Source organism: Conger conger, chromosome 9 (genome assembly GCF_963514075.1).
Source record: "Conger conger chromosome 9, fConCon1.1, whole genome shotgun sequence".
Classification (NCBI taxonomy): Eukaryota; Metazoa; Chordata; class Actinopteri; order Anguilliformes; family Congridae; genus Conger; species Conger conger.
The window spans coordinates 28,301,643-28,320,854 of NC_083768.1; the positions used below are offsets into that span (position 1 = coordinate 28,301,643).

A 19,212-nucleotide genomic window follows, 5' to 3' on the forward strand; every position below is an offset into this window, starting at 1 on the left:
GCATTACTGTGCAGTTCATAAGTATTTGGACAGTGACCCAACTCCAACTCCAGCACATTGAATTTGAAATAAAGCAATGACTGAATTCAAAGTGGAGACTTGGCTTTAATTTGAGTGGCACAATTAGCTGTTCAAATGTTTCTTGGGCCGGTGTTCAGTTTAATATTTGTTCATGTATGTATAAAAGAGCTAGCAATAGGTCTAGAGTTGATTCTAGTACTGCCATCTGCATTTGGAGTCTTGTCTCTCAACATGAGGACCAAAGAAATGTCAAGTAAAGCAGGCCATCATTAGACTGAAAAATCTGAATAAATCAATCCGAGACATAGCCAAAAAAAATCATGGTGCCAAAAACAACTTTGGTATTAAGAAGCAAGAATGCACTGGTGAGCTCAGCAATGGCAAACAACCTGGTGGACCACGGAAGACCAGTGTAGTGGATGACTCAATAAGTCTCAAGAATAGAATGGCCTGGTTACAGTTTTTCCCAGACATCTATATTCATATTTATTGTATGGTTTTGCCTTATGGACATAGGCCAACTTGTATCAGAGTGATGGAAATGGGAAAGTGTGGAGAGAGGAAAAAAAGGAGCAACTCATGACCCAAAGCGACCCAAAGCTTACCACCTCACCTGTCAAACATGGTGGAGGTGGTGTTATGGCTCTGGCATGTATGGTTGCCACTGGAACTGGCTCACTTCTGTTCATTGATGTGACTGCTGATGGCAGCAGGATGAATGCCAAAGTATATTCAGAAACATATTTTGCAGTACAGTTAATTAGCTGTTTTGGCATTTATTCTACTGCTGTAAAATATTGTTGGAAAAGCTGTCCTGAAGCCAATCAAGTTAAAATGGAAATCATCTTTTGAACTGCAAAATAAATAAAAAGCTGAAACCTGATTTCAAGGCAAGCTTGGCATGTGCACTGCTACCAGCGATAACATGGTCTTAGTACTGTGAAGTGTTCCCATCTAATGTGGGAAAGCAAGTGTTCTGTTCTTTCCTACATACATATGAGGTGCCTCACATCCCCAGAAAATAACTGGGCTATTTTTATAGTCTTAGCACCAACTGTAATACTCTTCCTAATCTAAATTCATGGATAGAGTGGAGCTCTAAGTGTAAGATTGAGCACAAGATTTCCATGGCGCCAGCTGACAAACAAATGCCAAATAGAGCTCCTAAGAGATTTGTGTTTATGTGCAAACATAAACTGCAGAAAGTCATCAAAGTAATTGCTGCGCATTCATAATGTTAACTAATTCCTCTGTATAATGGTTTGTCCTAGGTCAGAGACTTTCAGGCTTTTTTGGAATAATTCCTGGAAGATGATTTGCCTTGTCATTATTATGGGTGTAGACAAGTGACCTGGTGGTGCCGCCAAAACTATTTTCTAACATGAGAAGTGTCAATGTGGTAATGAGTCAAAATTCATGTTTATGCCAAATAAAAAAACTGCTTGTATGCCTGCAGAGTATGGTAGCAGTGTTAGGTTTGTGAATAACAGACGAAACTAATAACCTATCAACTGAAACGGACTAGAATTGTCCTATCACTTTTGATTCAAGTGAAATTTGCAGTTTTTCTTAAATGCTTATATCTAAGATGTGGCATACTGAATGCGATTTCAAGTTGGTTTAGTGCCATGAAGAGTAATAACAATTATTGATGAATAATTGTCAATGTTAATAAGTACAGCATAATCGGATTGTGTCAATCTCTGGTAGGTAGTCCAGCACTGGAGCCAAATCCTCCTGCAAGATGAGTTAACATTTTGAGCGGACTACTTCGATGGTTGTTAGTTTGTGTGGTGCAAATTTGGAGGATGACTGCTGCACCTCAAATGGCCACATATGATTGTTTCGGCAGGAGAATTCAATATGATTGGCGCAAATAAAGTGCAATCCTCTAGTCATGGGCGATGGTGCAGCCAGAGAAACTGCCCCGTAAAACCTTACACTCCTGCTAGGACACTCTGCATCCCTTGGTCACCTTACAGTGTCCTCCGTAAAGTGAGCCACCTCTCGATGACATCTCTTCCCTTCCTGGCCCCCCAGTGGTCGACTGAGCTTCACACAACAGTCAGAGTTATTTCCCCGCAGACTGAAAACACTGCACTGAACTGAACATTTTGCATGGATTTATTTACCGTACCTGTGCTAAATGTAAAACCATCCCCTCACTTATTTTATTTCTAATACTACATTCTTGATGTCCTTAATTTGTCTACTGCAGTTCACTCCAAAAGTATTGGAACCACAAAGTCAATTCCTTTGTTTTTGTTATACACTGAAGACCATTGAGTTTAAGCTCAACAGATGTACATGAGATGAGAGATCCGAATTTAAGCTTTTAATTCCTGGTATTTTTATCTAGATTTTGTTAAACAGCTTAGAACATATCACCTTTTGTATCAGACCACCCAATTTTTCAGTGAACAAATGTACTGGACCATGTGACTGACAGGCTACCAACACAAGGACTTAAAGGAATTAAATGGTATTTACTTTCATTTACTTAAATACTCTCTGTTCCAATACTTTTGCTCACCTAAAAATGATGTGGTCTGATACCAAAGGTGTTTTGTTAAGTAGTTTAACACATCTATGTGTAAATACCATGAAATAAAAGCTTGAAATTCTGGACTCTTGTCTCATGTTCATCTTTTTATCTCAATGCCACATATATTCAGTGTATTGCAAAAATAAACAAATTCCCCCTGCTGTTCTAATACTTTAGGAGGGGAGTGTATGTAATCTGACTTGATGCAGTAAGATTATGTATTCACTACTTCTATGTATGCAATTAATTCTGGATGCCTAATGTAAATGCCTAAATGTAAATGGTGCCAGATGGACACATGCCTTGAAGATTTGAAGTCTTTGGATCTCCCTGGCTGTGTACTCTGATGGGATATCAGAGGTGCTGCACATTTTCATTCTTTCACTAAATTTCTTCATCAGTGAGAATGCAACGGTGGTGTCATGGATACTTGACCAGCCAAACCTGAGCTCCTATGAACGTTGGTGGGATAAGTTCTGCTGACATGGTATGTTTGGGTCAAAGACAAGTGAATGCATAGACATGCTTTTCCGAGCCACATGGTGCATTCCTATTTTCAAAAGGCCTGTGTCAATCCTTTGACTCTTGTCAAACTTCAGCAGTGGAAAGGGTTAGAATACATTGCAAAAAGGGGTAGTCAGCATAAACTAATGACTGAGATTACTATTTAAGGTGTGAACAAGTTGTTTGTTTCTTTGAAAATGTACTGCTGTTCTCAACCTAGTAAAAACAATGTCATAATGGAGCCCCTAGGATATTTCCCAGGATATTGCATCCTTCTCATTTTAATATAAGCATTAAATCTATCTGGCCTCAACAAATAGCAGAAGTATATCCAGTTGGCCATGTAGTAATCAGTGCTATAGCCTGCACAAAAATGTTGGAGCACCAAGGTCAGGTTAGGTTGCTAGAATATACCCTGAGGATTCTGTAGTAGCCTGTTCAGAATTTCCAACTGCGAGTGTGCCCACACTTTGCAATCCCTCTCCAATGACAGTCTGAATTTACAGGGTCCCTGTCATGTTGTAACACTGATACCACTGGCATTTTCTAAATGACGACATGCCACCACACAATTCACAATGCCACGCCCTGATCTGTTCACTCTAGCAGACCCACAGGCAAATATTTGAATGAAGTCATGAACAAGCCGTTAGCTTCTGAGATTGTCAGTCAACAGTTCTCTATCCAACAGTGTAGCTGGTAAGGGGCCGTCATGTGGTTATTCATGGTTCTTTTAATTCCATTAAATATACAGTGCCCTCCATAATGTTTGAGACAAAGATCCATCAGTAATTTATTTGCTTCTGTTCTTCACAATTTTAAATTTGTAATAAAAACCATATGTGGTTAAAGTGCACATTCTTTAATAAATGGCATTTTTATACATTTTGGTCTCACCATGTAGAAATTATAGCAGTGTTATACATAGTCCCACCATTTCTGGTCACCATGTTTGGGAGACAGCAATGTTATGTAAATTAAAGTCGTTATGTTTAGTTTTTTTTTCCCATCTCCTTTGCTTGCAATGATTACTTGAAGTCTGCGATTCATGGACATCACTAGTTGCTTAGTTGCTAGGTGTCTTCTCTGGTGATGCTCTGTCAGAAATAATTTTGCTCCAGCAGTTATATTATCAATGAAGATAAGTGAGCCAGTACCTTTGGCAGCCATACATGCCCAGGCCATAAGACCCCCACCACAGTGTTTCACAGATGAGGCGGTATGCATTGGATCTTGGGCAGTTCCTTATCTCCTCCATACTTTGTTCTTGCCATCACACTGATTGTGAAGTTTATCTTCATCTCACCTTTTTTCCAGAACTGTATCTGCTCTTTTAAATACTTCTTGGCAAACTGTAACCTGGTCATCCTGTTTTTGCGGCTAACCAGTTTACATCTTGCAGTATAGGCCCCGTATTTCTGTTTGTGAAGTCATCTGTGGACAGTGGTCATTGACAATTCCACACCTGACTCTTAACGAGTGTTTTTGATCTGCCGGACAGGTGTTTGAGCTATTGGACAATTTTAGTTTAGCTGATGTCTCTAACCATTTTATTCTTGTTTCTCAGTTTCATAATGGCTTCTTTCACTTTCATTGACACAACTTTGGTCCTCATGTTGATAAACAGCAATAATAGTTTCCAAAGGCGATTGAAAAACTAGAGGAAAGACTACGTGCTGAGCGTTCTCTTATACCTGCATTAAAGAGGCAATTAAACACACCTGAGCAATAACAAACACCAGTAAAGCCATGTGTCCCAAACTTTATGGTGCCTTGAAATGGGGGGACTATGTATAAACACCACTGTCATTTCTGCATGAATAAAAATAATCTTTAATAAAATCTGAGAATGTGCACTTTAACCACATGTGATTCCAAATCTAAAAATCAAGACATCATGGGTCTTTGTCCCAAACATTATGGAGGGCACTGCAACAACAGGCAGGGAACGTACATAGCCGTGTGGTCACTGCTTCCTACATTTGGCCTAGTGACTTTTCCATGGCCAGTGGAAATGCACCCTATGAATATACAGTGACAAGGCTGGTGCATATCACCTCTAGCTCCGCCTCGTCAAATTCCATCATCAGAGTCCCCACCCCTACACAAGTACCAAACCATATCTGCCCTAGATGATCCCAAAAGACAAAACCAAAGACTCCCTGCATCCCTTAGCAGGGGGGTGAGGGGGCGGTGAGACGTATTTTCCACCAGGCCTGACGTTAGATACCCAGGACGGGGAATTGATGGCACCAGGATTTTAAAGTTACTCCCGTAACCCACAGTGGGCCAAATAGTTCCAGGATTACCCAGCTGATAGGGTTTCATGAGTCTTGTTATAAAAGCTCCAGCAGCCTGCCACTGTCTGTCAAACAGAGCCAGAAAAACCAACGCTGGGTGAGACCAACCTGTTCTCTGGGAGGGGGTGGGAATAAGAATGTTCTTACGCTCTTCAAACTTTCACAAACAAGCACTAACTATAAGCACTAAACATGCACTTGACAAGCAAACTTCTATTACATGTAATTGGATAGAATGTGTACGTGGTGCCTTGGATTCAGATGTTTGCTTCTTCCTGAATCAAGGGAAATTCTGCTCTTACAACTGCCCTTACCCCAAATTTGACCTGACCTTGCACCATACTGACTCTGTTCAGGCCACATTTTAATACCATTGGCTCTGGGTGATATGTAAGGTGAGCCAGGTAATCTCTCCACGGAGTAACATAACCAATGGCAATGATACAAGTGTACTGTAGATTTTAAATGTCTGTTTATCTTGGGTCTGACATTTTGTGGTGAAATGAAGCTGGCACATGGGCCCAGTGCTGAAACAGACAAGAGGACTGGAATGGAAATTGCATAAATGGATGCCCTAAATGGATATCAGAATAACTGGGGAAGTTTCAGTTATAGTAGTTTAAAGGAAATTGTATTACATCCAGGTAACATGAGTCATTCCTAAGCATTTTGTTCATCTCACAGCACAGATATTTATGCGTTCAAAATTAAGATGTTGATCTTTGGTTATTCTGGCCATTAGTTATTCTCATTGACAATAAGGAATCCAATCAGCGACACTTTCTATCCTGTAAAAGAATCCAAAATTAAGCCCAAGGACAATGGATGTTGTTCAAACCAGCTACCATTAGTGGTTGAAAATGGATTAGAGCAGAGGGAATGGTTATCTCTCTCACCTTTCAAACTTTCCAGTAAAAACCCCAAAAAGCATTCATACATTCTGAAATACATTTTAATAGATGAGTAATTAGTAATTATATTTATTTAAATATAGAAGGTGAAGGTAAGAGTTGGTTTATTCCACCGATATGCAGTGAAATAATCTATCTAATGAAAACACAGTAATGTCCACTAGCATAATACCAGTAATCTGTGGAAATTATGGGTCCTGAAACGTTAATAGTCCATGATGTCAATCAGGCTCCTTTCAGCTGTTCACACATGGAGGGGTTCAACTTTTTAAAGGAGGCACCATGAAAAAATGTGATATTGTATATAGAAATATACTGTACTGTAATTATAAATGGGTCCTGAAATGTTGAATGTACTTTGATATTGAATTGAATTAACAATGTTAAAGTTTTGCATGTCTTAGAACCTTAATAATTAGTTTGTGAATATTGTACACCTGGAGTTGGTTCCATGATGTGCCGTAGTGAATACAGAAACTGTACTCCATAAAGATTATATCCTGCCTTAGTTTTATTTCAAAATCTAGGAGCGCTATACACTCAGTGAGAACTTTATTAGGTATTTATTAGACTTATTAAGTCTTCTGCTGCTGTAGCCTATCCACTCAGAGGTTTGTCATGTTGTGTATTCAGAGATGCTTTTCTGCATACCACTGCTGTGTTGTTATTTGCGTTACTGTCAATGTCAGCTTTGTGTCAGCTTTGACCAGTCTGGCCCTTCTCCTCTGACCTCTCATTAAAAACGTGTTTCTACCCGCAGAACTGCTGCTCACTGGAAGTTTTTTTTTTTTTTTCACCATTATCTGCAAACTGAAGAGCCTGTGCGTGAAAATCCCTGGAGATCAGCAGCTTCCTAGAGACACAATCTACCCTGTCTGACAGCAACAATTATTCCACGGTCAAAGTCACTTAGATCACATTACTTCCCTGTTCTGACATTCAGAGTTCACAGAACATTTTACCTAAGTGAAACTTCTGCTCTTAATTGTTAATTAGCTAAATAATGTATTTAGCAGACATTTGTATGTGGACCAGCTGCAGCTGCAGACTGCTAGTGTATCCTAAAGATTGTACTGTGCTCAAGTACAGGAGTGCACAAACATAATTTGGAGTTGTCAGAATAATGTATTAAGGTAATTGGTTGGAACAAAAACCAGCTCGCAGACCGGCCCTCCAGGACCAGAGTTGTGCACCCCTGCCTTAGAGTCAATACAATTTACCTGTTGGTCAGTTCAGTTCATTTTCTCTGTGTATTTAAACCCGCCTGTTTGCACTTGTCCTTTGCCAGATTGTAATGTGTTCTCTCGAGCAGTTTTCCACCTACCTGACCTGTGTACCGACCTCCTTTGTGTACCCCACCTTTATTATTTGGATTACCCTTCTGTTCTGTCTTTGATCACTCACTACCAGACTGTGCTTTGTTTTTCAGATTTTGATTTTTGGATCAAGGTCTATATACTGCGCCTGTTCTGCCTGCCTATTGTGTTTGGACTTTCGCCTGTGACCTCGACCAAGAATTGGATTATCCCTGTTATACCTGTTTGCCCCGTGCTTGGACTTTTGCTTGTCAATGCAATATTAGGATTGGTCCTGATTTATATACTTTCTTTCCTGGAGTCAATGTGCTGAGCAATACTGAAGAGCTCTGCCAAGTCAATACTGTTGAGTATTTGAAGTGCAAAAATGTGTTGGCTGTCTCCTCCGCTCACTACATGACTCAGGGTAGTCCCAGCCCTCATGCAGTCACAATTCTTCCTGTCTAAATCTTCATAATAATAGAATGTAATGTGATATGACCTCCCATCTTGCCTTTTTAATTATTTTTATTTTAGGCCACAATTTTCAGAACACACTTTGTTGAGAGTTTCATCTCACTGAAAGAATTAAAATCAAGAATTCAAGAAGGTTTGCTAGATTTGTTTTCCATGCACTCGCACACACTCACATTCACACTCACATGCACACACACATACACACACAAAGACAGTGCCATCCATAAGTATTTGGACAGTGACACAACCTCTGTAGTTTTGACTCTATATTCCAGCAGGGTAGCCCAGTGGTATGTTGCCTTGACTGGCAACTGTAGAATTCATGGCTTGAGCCCCCACTAGGCCATAGTGATGCTTATTTCCATCTGGAAAGAAGTTGTTGGGTCCCTAAATGAAAAAAGGACAAACTCTGCCACTGGGCCCTTGAACAAGGCCTATAACCCAAAATCTGCCGCAGGGACTTTGATCTCTCTGTCTCTGTCTCTCTCTCTCTCTCTCTCTCTCTCTCTCTCTCTCTCTCTCTCTCTCTCTCTCTCTCACACACACACACACACACACATTCTGACTTGCAACTGTTCTCTCCGGAATTTCTTCCAGGGTGTCCTTGAAAAAGAGAAATTCTTAGTCTCATTGGACCTCCCCTCATGTCAACTCATCTATTTTTGTTTAGCAGTCACAATATTGGAGGTAAAATGGTTGAACTTCCATTGTAGCAATAAGCAGTTTTTCCTCATGAAATGTGATGCTTCGAAATCATGCTAGCTTCAAACCAACATTTCAAAATAACTTGCTATGTAATGGCTCCCTGGATTGGGGATGGCTGTGATGCTTAATTCTAATTTAATCGTATTGTTTTTTGTATTTATTTATTTCTCAGCATGCCTAGGCAACAGAAGAGAAAAACAGGCATAGTTGTCCCAGTAGACACATTAAAGTACTATACAGTTTTAGAAAATGATTTCTAGAAATATAAGTGACATTTTGATTTCTAATGACATTATAGTAGATGTGTAAATGACTAGTATTTGTAGCAGACCAGTATTATACAAAAGTTGACTTGGAGAAAAAGGTGAAATAATCATCCCTGGTTTCCCCTATGTGTGGGTGTGTGTGTGTCTGCACGTGGATCAGCTATGTGTAGCCTACTGTATCATCAATATCTAACTGTATCTCAATACTCAACACTCTAGTATAATAGCCTATATCCCGTAGAATGCACAGTTAAATGAATAAAACACGTTGTTATTGTTTTTACAATGACTGAATTAAAATAACTGGTGTTACGTTTTAAATTGCAATTGATTGCAGTTGAAATAATTACTTCTATTTCTATTCATACTTCGCGTGATGTAGCATATCTAACGCATTGATTCTATTTTGAAGTTATAAGGCCTCTAAATAATTTGCCGAACAACAGATGGAGAACAAACGTCGAGAAAGAAGTCACCTAATCTAATCATAAACATTTGTTTTGCTATTTTGCATAATAAGCTACACAAACTTTTCCGTTATTTAAAGGATCGAGCGCTCTCAACAGTCATGCTTTTGCTCTTGCAAACGACACGGCTATTTTGGAAAAGAGGCTGCACCGAAAAGAAGAACGTCAGCTATTTGGCATCATGCGGTACCAAAGGAGGAAAGGGAGAATAGCGTAGACAACCCGCTGCAGGGTATTGGGGGATATCGCACTATACCGGGCAAACGATTTTCTCAGGAAATTTACCTGCAATTTCGTCATTCGCTGAGGATTTTTGTGAACTAAATCAACGCTTGGATATATTGTTAGGATTGCGGAACTTCTAGCCAGGCTTCCTCATGATGATAAAGCGTCTGTTTTACCTGTGAAACGCTAAAGTAAAAGAGGTGAGACTTGATTCTTAAATTATGGTGCTACGAATCAATTATGTTCCAGGTCGAAAACCAAATATGCTAAATATTATATACAATTTGCATAGTATAAACATAGTGGAATTGGAGATAGAGGAACATAGTCGTTCTGTTTAGCAAACTTCCCCATCCATAGGTTTGCTTATTAATAAGTAATTTGGTTGAATGCAGTTTATTTTGCTCTGCTGACTGTGTTGTTCTCTTCCCTTGCTTTGTTTTGTGTAAGTGCATAAATGTCTGTACTCAAATAAGGTAGTTTATGGAAATATAAAAACCCTTATTCGGAGTTGATACTGGAATTTGGTTGATACTCGAATTCCGATCCGTTGTAAATTATCGAGAAAAGCAAATAGCCTAGCTCGAGAGGTTGAATAAAGAAGTGCAGTACCCCTGCCCTATCAAACAGCTGATCAGTGTCTGCTTCTACAAATGGACATGCCCGGAGACAGGGAAAGACAGCTGAAGTTATTTTTGGGACATGGACCTCAGAGGAGTGAGGTGACAAAGATAGCAAATGTCACCCTTTTGAAAGGGACATATATGTCCTATATAACTTTGTTATGACGGAACTTTAGGAAAGGTTCCAGTACTGCGCTGAGATAAATGGCAGATGTATTATGTCTCTTCAAATCAGAGGATTTAAGCAGTTTGTAAACTTTGTACATTGTAATGGATTCTGTCGAAGCGTATCAGTGCGTATCAGCAATGATTGAATGTAATTACCAACAGAGTACAGAATGGGCCTACAGCCGATTCGACAATTAGGCACTGATTTGTGCATCTAGGTAGCCGACACTCTTATTCCAACGTGCGACGTTCCTGCTTCCCACTCATTGTAATATCGTGTGTTTCCCAGCTACAGATATAGTAGTATTTTGTTTCATTCTTCAGTGGAAACTGTGAGTCAGTGTGATTCAGGTCACTTGGCTTTAGACACAGTTGATCTAACAGGTCAACACCTCAAACACCTGTTTTGCCATTTTACGCGACGTGTGTGATGCAGTGCTCTCTTCTTGTTGAGCGCGATAAATACAAGGCAGGTGATGTATTGGAACTCCCTTTGATCCACACGGGTATTTTATGTTCTTATAGTTAAAAATATACCGGTTTTAAGGACATATTCTGGTTATTTATGTAGTTGGCATTCTTAACTGAAATGTCTTTAAATATTAAACTGAATAGCATACGTGTGGTCAAATTTTCAGTAGTACTACTATTTTCATATAGTACTAATTAGGAATGCCATCTGTGAACTCATAGTGGAATTTTCTTTTTTTTCCAACAAGATGGTTTAAATTTGCAATAACACCCCAGGAAATGATGTGTCACAGAATTCTAAATGAACTGTGGCAATTAGCTGAATGCTTTACCCATACACAATTGAGCCTACTAAGCACTAGCATTTGCATTTGATAACACCAGTCATGACAGCATACAGTATTACAGTATAACCACTTACATAACACTGTCATGCAGCAATACATTTTTTATCTGGGTAAGAGCGTATGCTAACCCGGATAGCAAGTGACTCCAGACCGAATCTGTGCCGGTACTGGCTGACTTCGGGCCAGAATCGGGGCGTATCCGACCCGCTGTCGCTTGATGTCTGGGAAATGACTATGATGTAATATAATGTACTGCTGACATATTGGCAGTTATAATCAATATGCTAATTGAAATAGACTGCCATTAGTCTATACTTTGTTTATAAGCCTGCGATGAACAGGCCAAAAAACCCAAACCATTTTAGGCTTTTGGGCCCCAGCTCAGTGTAAGCAACAGGGAACACTGGAGGCATACACCGCTTGATGTCATATCCTGTTATCCCTGCACTTTACTGGGAGTTATTTTTGGTGCTACGGAGAAAGGAATGCCTGGGTTGGGCTTTCCACATATTGACAGCACTTAACAAGTATTCATTTGGGATGTTTCTTCTTATCTCATTCTAAAAGTCTGTGTCTTTGTGCATCTTTCAATTTACCAGTAACTAATTCCTTATGAAAATTAGTTCAGTTTACGAACTAATGTAAGGTTACATTGCACCGTTCATATTACAGTAGGTAATGCCCTTGTTTGGCATTCATTTGACATTGGTTGAGTGTGCTATCAGAGTCAGATAACTGTAATATGGAAATTCAGAAAAAGGGCATTCAAGGGTACCCAGCACACAGCATAATTAAAAGTGGGCATAGAAGTGCCTTTTAGCTATTAAATACTGATGCTCATAGGATTATATTCTCAAGGTTTAAACAAGCAGGAGAGGTATGGTGAGCTATTTTTTCTTGTCATCCAGTTAGCTGCCTCACAGTCCACCCATTTGAGTACATTGAAATCTCGTAGGTTAAAAGAGCTGTAGGCTGAATTTAAGGAAAAACCTAATTTCAACCACAGATGTTAGGTGACATGTGTAAAATTAATCCAGTAATACATGTAATTTGTGTTCTGTATCTAAGATCACTGGTTTTGGTCACATGCCATTGGAGGTGAATTTAGGGTAGGGATGTTGGTGGGTGGTTGTGTGTGGTCTTATTTGCCAGGCTCTGGAAGCATGTATATGTGTGGACATTTCAAGGCTTGTCTGTTCTGTTATCAGTCACCATAGATGAGCACAACCCACTTTACACCACTTGCATTATTCTAAGAAATATATAGATACTCAAAAGAAGTGGTGCTTGGAATTGCCCTACTAAAGTTGCTCATGAATCTAAAAGTATGTTGCTCATGCCTTTGCAAGAAACGGTACGGTAGGCTACTTATCAGAAATTAAATTTAATAAGTCTTTCTTTTATTGGTAAGGTAAAAGGTTTTTGCCTTTCTGTTGCGAGCACACTGATGCTACACATTCATCAGATCTTTTTTTTTATTGTTATGGCTGAAATGGTCTTAGGCATGATGATATATGCTACATATGCAAGCACTCAAACGTTTATAAACAGAACTACACTTTACTCTGAGCTAAGCATGACACCAATCTTGCATTAGAATAGTCTTCGCACTCTGTACATCGTCATTTCCTGTTATTTCTTTTTAACAAGTTATAGGCAAGGAGATAAATGCTGCCCAATGGCTACCTGTGGCAACTTGAAGAATTGGGACATCTGTGCACAAATGGTTTATTCTTTTGAATGGGTATCTTGGCCTAATGAAGTCACAGCTTAGAGCTGCTTACATTCTATTCTATCTATTTTGTATTCAACCCATTTTCTGAACTGAAACCCTCATTCAAGGTATTTTCACAAATATCTGTTTACATTGCTCAATGTTTACTAAAGCAATTTAGGGCACACCAACTGTGGCCTATGTGGGATTTGAGTACATCACATAACAGCACCTTATTACACTAATGATATGTGCCCATATGGTGTTGCAAGTTGTTGGCTGTTGTCACGGCTATACAAGCTGTTCCCAGGCAGTTTGCCTCCCTCAAGTATCACTCTCCCCTGAGCAATGGTAGCTCCATTTCCGTGTTCCATTAGAAGGCGTTAATCCATGACCCTCATGGCCATATGAGTCCAAGTTCTTGCTTAGCAATTCTCAGGGGTGATGAAAGTCCTCTCATATTTAGAAGCAGAAAAGTCAACAAATAATTGGATTACCAATCGGTCTGCTTAACCCAAAACTTTTTTCTTTTTCAGTGGTGTTTTATATTTATCTCCCATGTTGTATTGTTGAATTCCAAAAGTTGTAGCTTTGTGTCACATTGTGTTTATATCACGGAGCAGCTAAGGCAATGGAATCATGTCTGGGAAATACTGAATGATTTTAAGAAGCAGAAGTAGGAGTACTGCAGTACAAATTATAATAATGATTTACTATAATAATGATTTGCTGAATATAGAAGTAACCAAACAGATTTTTGGCAGCAGCACTTGAGTCTGTTAGGAAAGCAGTTCTTTATTACTTTGCCTGATGGATTACCCTTCTGTTTTCTTAGTTTTTTTTTATTCACTCCAGTAGGAATAAGTGAATTAGCCTTCATTGGATTTGGGGAGGTTCTATGGTTATAGGGACCTGTAAAAATTATTGAAGTGATTTATTTTCTTCAGCAGTGACCAGATGGATCAGAACTTGTTTGGAGGAGTGCCCCGGTTCCTGACCCGGCCGAAGGCCTTTTCAGTGTCCGTCGGCCGAGATGCTACACTCAGCTGCACGATCGTGGGTAATCCGCTGCCAGTGGTCACCTGGGAGAAGGAGAAGCTACGTCTGACCTCTGGGGGGCGTTTCAAGACGGTGGAAGATGGGGACACATACCGCCTCACAATCTATGACTTGAATCTGGAGGACAGCGGCCAGTACATGTGCCGGGCCAAGAACAATGTCGGAGAGGCCTACGCTGCCGTCACCCTCAAGGTGGCCCTGCCGGAGCAGATTGTGGATCGGGCCCCCTTGTTCTTGGCCAAGCCCGTCTCTGCCAGGGTTGGCCTGGGGGAGGATGTCACCTTCCAGTGTCGGGTGGCGGCTCACCCAGAACCCACCTTCGACTGGGAGAAGGACGGACGCTACGTGGGTGAGTCCAACCGTGTGCAGGTCAGTTCAGACAGCGAGGGAAGCTCCCTGAGGATCAAGTGTGTCCGCAGCCTGGACAGTGGGACTTACACCTGCCGGGCCCAGAACTCAGTGGGCCGATCCCAGGCTGCCGCTGCCCTTGTGGTGGAGCTCCAGGGCGCCCGGCAGCTCAATGAGAAGAGCACCTCCCTCCTCTCACACCTGCAGAAGCGCAAGGAGGAGATGTGCAAGGACATCACCGTATACCGCACAACAGAGGCTATCTCCTCCGGCTCCTCCTCCATCATATCCAAGACCGCCGAGGGGCTGACCCTGACCCAGGACCATGACCGCATAGCCGCCCTGGCTGGGAAGCTGCCTAAGGGTGTGTTCACCCGTACCTGCACCGTGACTGAGGGCAAGCACGCCAAGCTCAGCTGCTTCGTCACCGGCCGCCCCAAGCCTCACATCATCTGGAGGAAGGATGGGACCAACATCGCAGAGGGTCGTAGGCATGTGATGTATGAGGACCAGGCTGAGAACTTCATCCTAAAGGTCCTGTACTGCAAGCAGACCGACAACGGCCTCTACACCTGCAATGCCTCCAACCTGGCTGGGCAGACATACAGCGCTGTGCTGGTGACTGTTAAAGGTATTGCTCTTCCACTATAATCTAGTAGGGTCCCCTTTGACAGATGCGAGAGGTTAGCATGCAGATTCCACATCTGAGAAATGTTGGGAACTTCGGATAGTTTTAGTATAAAAGAAACAAAAGCTTCCAAAGAAAAAGAGTGTATGTATGCATATATATGTTTTCTGGTGTGTTAGGTCTAGCTATTGTTTCTAAATTTGTTATACCATCAGCCAGTGGCTAATGTCTAACTACGAAAACACTTTTCAATTCCACTTTCACATGTGCATACCCCTAGGACCTATTGTGATAAAAGTGTTTATGGTATGATTTTGGTTTTCAGAAATTCCACTTTCTTCGATGATATGAGTTGTGTTTTTGAGTTGTGAAACTTAAAATTCAAATGAGCAAATAGTTTTTTCACCATGGTTGGGCAAGCCAAGTATTTTAGATTTATTTTAGAATTTTTAGATCCATTGAAAATAAGGACATTGTCAGGTGATCATCGGAAGATCATGTTTTGCTACTCAGAAAACTGAAATTAACAGTTTCCTTGCTTATACCAGCTGTCATTGCAACAAATTGCTCTAATGAGTTTATTCATCCTTTTTATGCAATTGTTTTGGAGGAAGACTAGAATATTACATTAGTTCATCCTGTGACAGTGTTGAGGGGACCTTCTTGGCCATAGGTGTCAAACTCCAGTCCTGGAGGGTCAGTTTCAGCAGTTTTTTGGCTAAAGAGTCCACGGCTTTAAATGTCAGGGGCTTAATTGGCTGCATATAGAAAGGAACGCAGAAAAACCCGCAGACACTGTAGACCTCCTACCTGCACAGTTTAGCTATCATGTGTTCTTCTCAAGGAGCAGGCTTAGTGTATGAAAAGTAGTGAATTGAATTGTTCTTATAGTGATTTTATAGTTAATAGGAATATGATTTGTTATACATCCCTAGGCCGGAAAATACAAAAACAAAAAGCTTATTTCCCCCCTACACACACACACACACAAACAAGTCCACATGTACACACTCTTATTAAATATAGATTAATGGACACACATGCGGGCGACATGGCTCAGGGAGTAAGAGCAGTCGTCTGGCAGTTGGAGGGTTGCCGGTTTGATCCCCCTCCCGGGCTGTGTCGAAGTGTCCCAGGGCAAGACACCTAACCTCCAAATACTCCTGACGAGCTGGTCGGCGCCTTGCATGGCAGCCAATCGCTATCGGTGTATGAATGGGTGAATGAGAAGCATCAATTGTACAGCGCTTTGGATAAAGGCGCTATATAAATGCCAACCATTTACATGCATGAACAAATACATTTAGTTGCTATTGTCAGTTGAGGACAATAGCAATTGTCTGCCATCCAACTTTGCTGTCAGCAACATTTCATCTTTCACTGCCTTCCTCATTTATAAGAAAAGCTAAAGGTGATTGGGGTTAGTGGGGTGAAAGGGTGAAACTCAGGACCACCTTGGCTTTGCACAGCTTAGGGGAGCCCACAGCTAGAGAGGATCGGGGGGACAAAAATTCCTGTAGGATAGTCTTTCAGGGGGCCTTGAATTCCTAGCCACATCCCTGCTTCACACAGAAACAGTGTAAAGCAAAGAAATGTGCTGTACTGGACACTAGCATGGGGTTTGTCGGGTCTGGTGTAATGTTAGTACAGCAATGATAGCCAGTGTTTGGTTTCAGTTATTTTCTTCTAGTGATGAGTTGAACCCATGGTTAGTAGGTACTTGCTTCCTGATGGCAGATGATGATGAGTTTCCTTGAATACAGCTGCATAGCTGAACCACAAACTGCATTATGAATACAGTGTGTATGTGTGTGGATTCAAATAGGACTTGGCACCATGTGCCATCTTTCTTTAGCCCTGTTATATCAGAAAGTGAGATAACAATATCCAGTTAGCTATTACAGTAATGTGTTGTTGCTCAGCATGGTTGCTCTGGGTTACAAGCACTATGGAGACAGGGCACATGCAATGGCCACCTAGTGGTACCTTCCTATCAAGAGCTGGAAGGCCTTCCAACTGCCCAATAAGCAGTGCTGCTTTCAAAATGCCTCACTGCTTGCTCAAAATGAATGTACTTATTTCCATGTCATTTGATGAGTTCCTAAACCATGGGCTGGGACCAAAAAAGGACCCTATGCATAAAGAAATTGACCCTCTGTGCACAAAATATACACTCGTTTTAGATTATATGATGAACGTAAGTGTTCAAACTACTTTTAATTTGTATGATAAACCTATATACTGTATATTACTGAATGTCAGCACAGTCAGTGCAATGTTTGGTCATCTGCAGCTAATCATTTGTACGGCATTCAGAATTCATCTTAAATAAATGGGCAAAAAATATCAGGTTTAAAATCACTTTCAACCCTGTCTCAAAACTGCACCTGTACCATTACAACTTGAATTCTCAAGAGGACCAATTGATGGTTGTGAAAAAATTTAACTTTAATCTATATTAATTTTCGAAAGGTTTGGACTGTCTATAGAAAATATCTAAGCTTATTGGTGAGAATGTGTTGAACGGCAAGCTTTTCGTAGAAGGAAGTGTTTGCCACTGTAGAGACTGCCATAAACACTTGCTTTCTTAGCAAAGTAAATGTTGTGTTCTTATGTGGACTTGAGAGTGAGAATTTATATTCTGGGAAATGTCCCACCAAATTGACCTATGGCTCTCACTTTACAGGGAGTGACATTTGTCTATTTGGCTGGCCCTGTGGTATCTGTTAACAAAATTCTGGGAAGATTTGTTTTCCTGATTGATACACTTTACATATTATGTAATAATGTTTACAGAATATTAGATCAGTCTAAATGCTTCAATTTACTTTTCTAGATTTTTCTGAATAAATAAATAAATAATGCAGATAATTGTGAAACATTTTAGTATTCAAATGGAATATTCTCCAGAATCTAGAAGGTCAAAAAAGTCTGCAGGATAAATGAGGAATTCAGCCTTACCAGACAAACCCATTATTTACATTGTATCAGAGCCTTTTAACTTTTGAAAGTTTCTGTTGATATTTGACTAATTAACTGGCGGGTTGTGTTGCAGAACCTAAGGTTCCCTTCAGGACAAAGCTGCAGGATGTGGAGGTGAGGGAGAAGGAGACGGCCATGATGATGTGCGAGGTGCCCGTCCCGGCCACCAAGGCCAGCTGGTTCATGGAGGAGACACGGCTGGAGGAGAGCGAAAAGTACCGCATCGAGGAGGAGGGCACCCTGCGTCGGCTCACCATCCGCAACGTCAACACCAACGACGATGCCGTCTATATCTGCGAGATGAAGGAGGGCAGCCGCACTGTGGCCGAGCTCACTGTCTTAGGTACTGTGCTGCAAGAAGGAAACTCATTGTCACATATTCATTACCCCTTGCTCCAACATAAGTGTGAGTTATTAGACCACACAGCCATCAGATAGCTACAGATAGCTGTTGGAGCAGTTTAGGTAGTGCAGCCATTAGATCCTATAGGTGACTGGCAGTTAGTATACACATTTGCATTACATGAAAGTACACTTTTTACATTGCATTCATTTGTTTAGTTTTTTGTGCAATTCATTACAAAGATACTGCACCATATATACACAGTGTATGCTCACCTGCTAAAGGCCTAACAATGTCATAAATGATCTTTATAAAAAAACAATTTCAGTAATTATTGTTCAGCATGTCTCTACAAATTCATGTGAAAATATCAGATCGATACATGGTTTCGGTCCAGCCAGTTCATAGTGGTCTGATCATTTTTGTAACATTGAAGACAGTAATGTTGTCTATGCCTTGGCGTCACCCTTTTCCTTGGCCTGCAGGCAAGATCACCAAGAAGCTCCCGCGGAAGACGGTGGTTCCGGTTAGCGACACGGTCCTCTTCTGTGTGGAGCTGGAGGAGCCGTGCGAGGGGGCCTACTGGACCAGGAAAGGCGAGCGGCTGAAGGAGGATGCCCGCGTGTCCATCGCGTGCGTTGGCAGGCAGTACACCCTGACCATCCGTGACTGCCATGCCGAAGACTCTGGAGAGGTTGCCTTTGTGGCCGGGGACTGCAAAACATCTACGCAATTCTCTGTCACTGGTGAGATCATGCACGCATACAAAAATGCAGAAATGCACACACGGACACGCACGCACACACATGTACA

The 19,212-nt window shown here is 41.0% G+C and overlaps 1 protein-coding gene across 46 annotated transcripts in view; it reads left to right on the forward strand.

The window, feature by feature from the left end:
• Nucleotides 1-9,667: 9,667 nt before the first annotated feature.
• obscnb (obscurin, cytoskeletal calmodulin and titin-interacting RhoGEF b) overlaps nucleotides 9,668-19,212 on the forward strand; it is a 124,300-nt gene continuing 114,755 nt past the window's right edge. For 36 of the 46 annotated variants that reach the window (XM_061253694.1, XM_061253717.1, XM_061253720.1 and 33 more), the window contains exons 1-4: nucleotides 9,668-9,916; nucleotides 13,987-15,077; nucleotides 18,130-18,399; nucleotides 18,885-19,145. In XM_061253694.1, the coding sequence (XP_061109678.1) occupies nucleotides 13,997-15,077; nucleotides 18,130-18,399; nucleotides 18,885-19,145 (1,612 nt within the window). In that variant the 5' untranslated portion in view covers nucleotides 9,668-9,916; nucleotides 13,987-13,996. The remainder of the gene's footprint in view (nucleotides 9,917-13,986; nucleotides 15,078-18,129; nucleotides 18,400-18,884; nucleotides 19,146-19,212) is intronic. The other 10 variants (XM_061253733.1, XM_061253734.1, XM_061253741.1 and 7 more) reach the window with 2 other exon arrangements.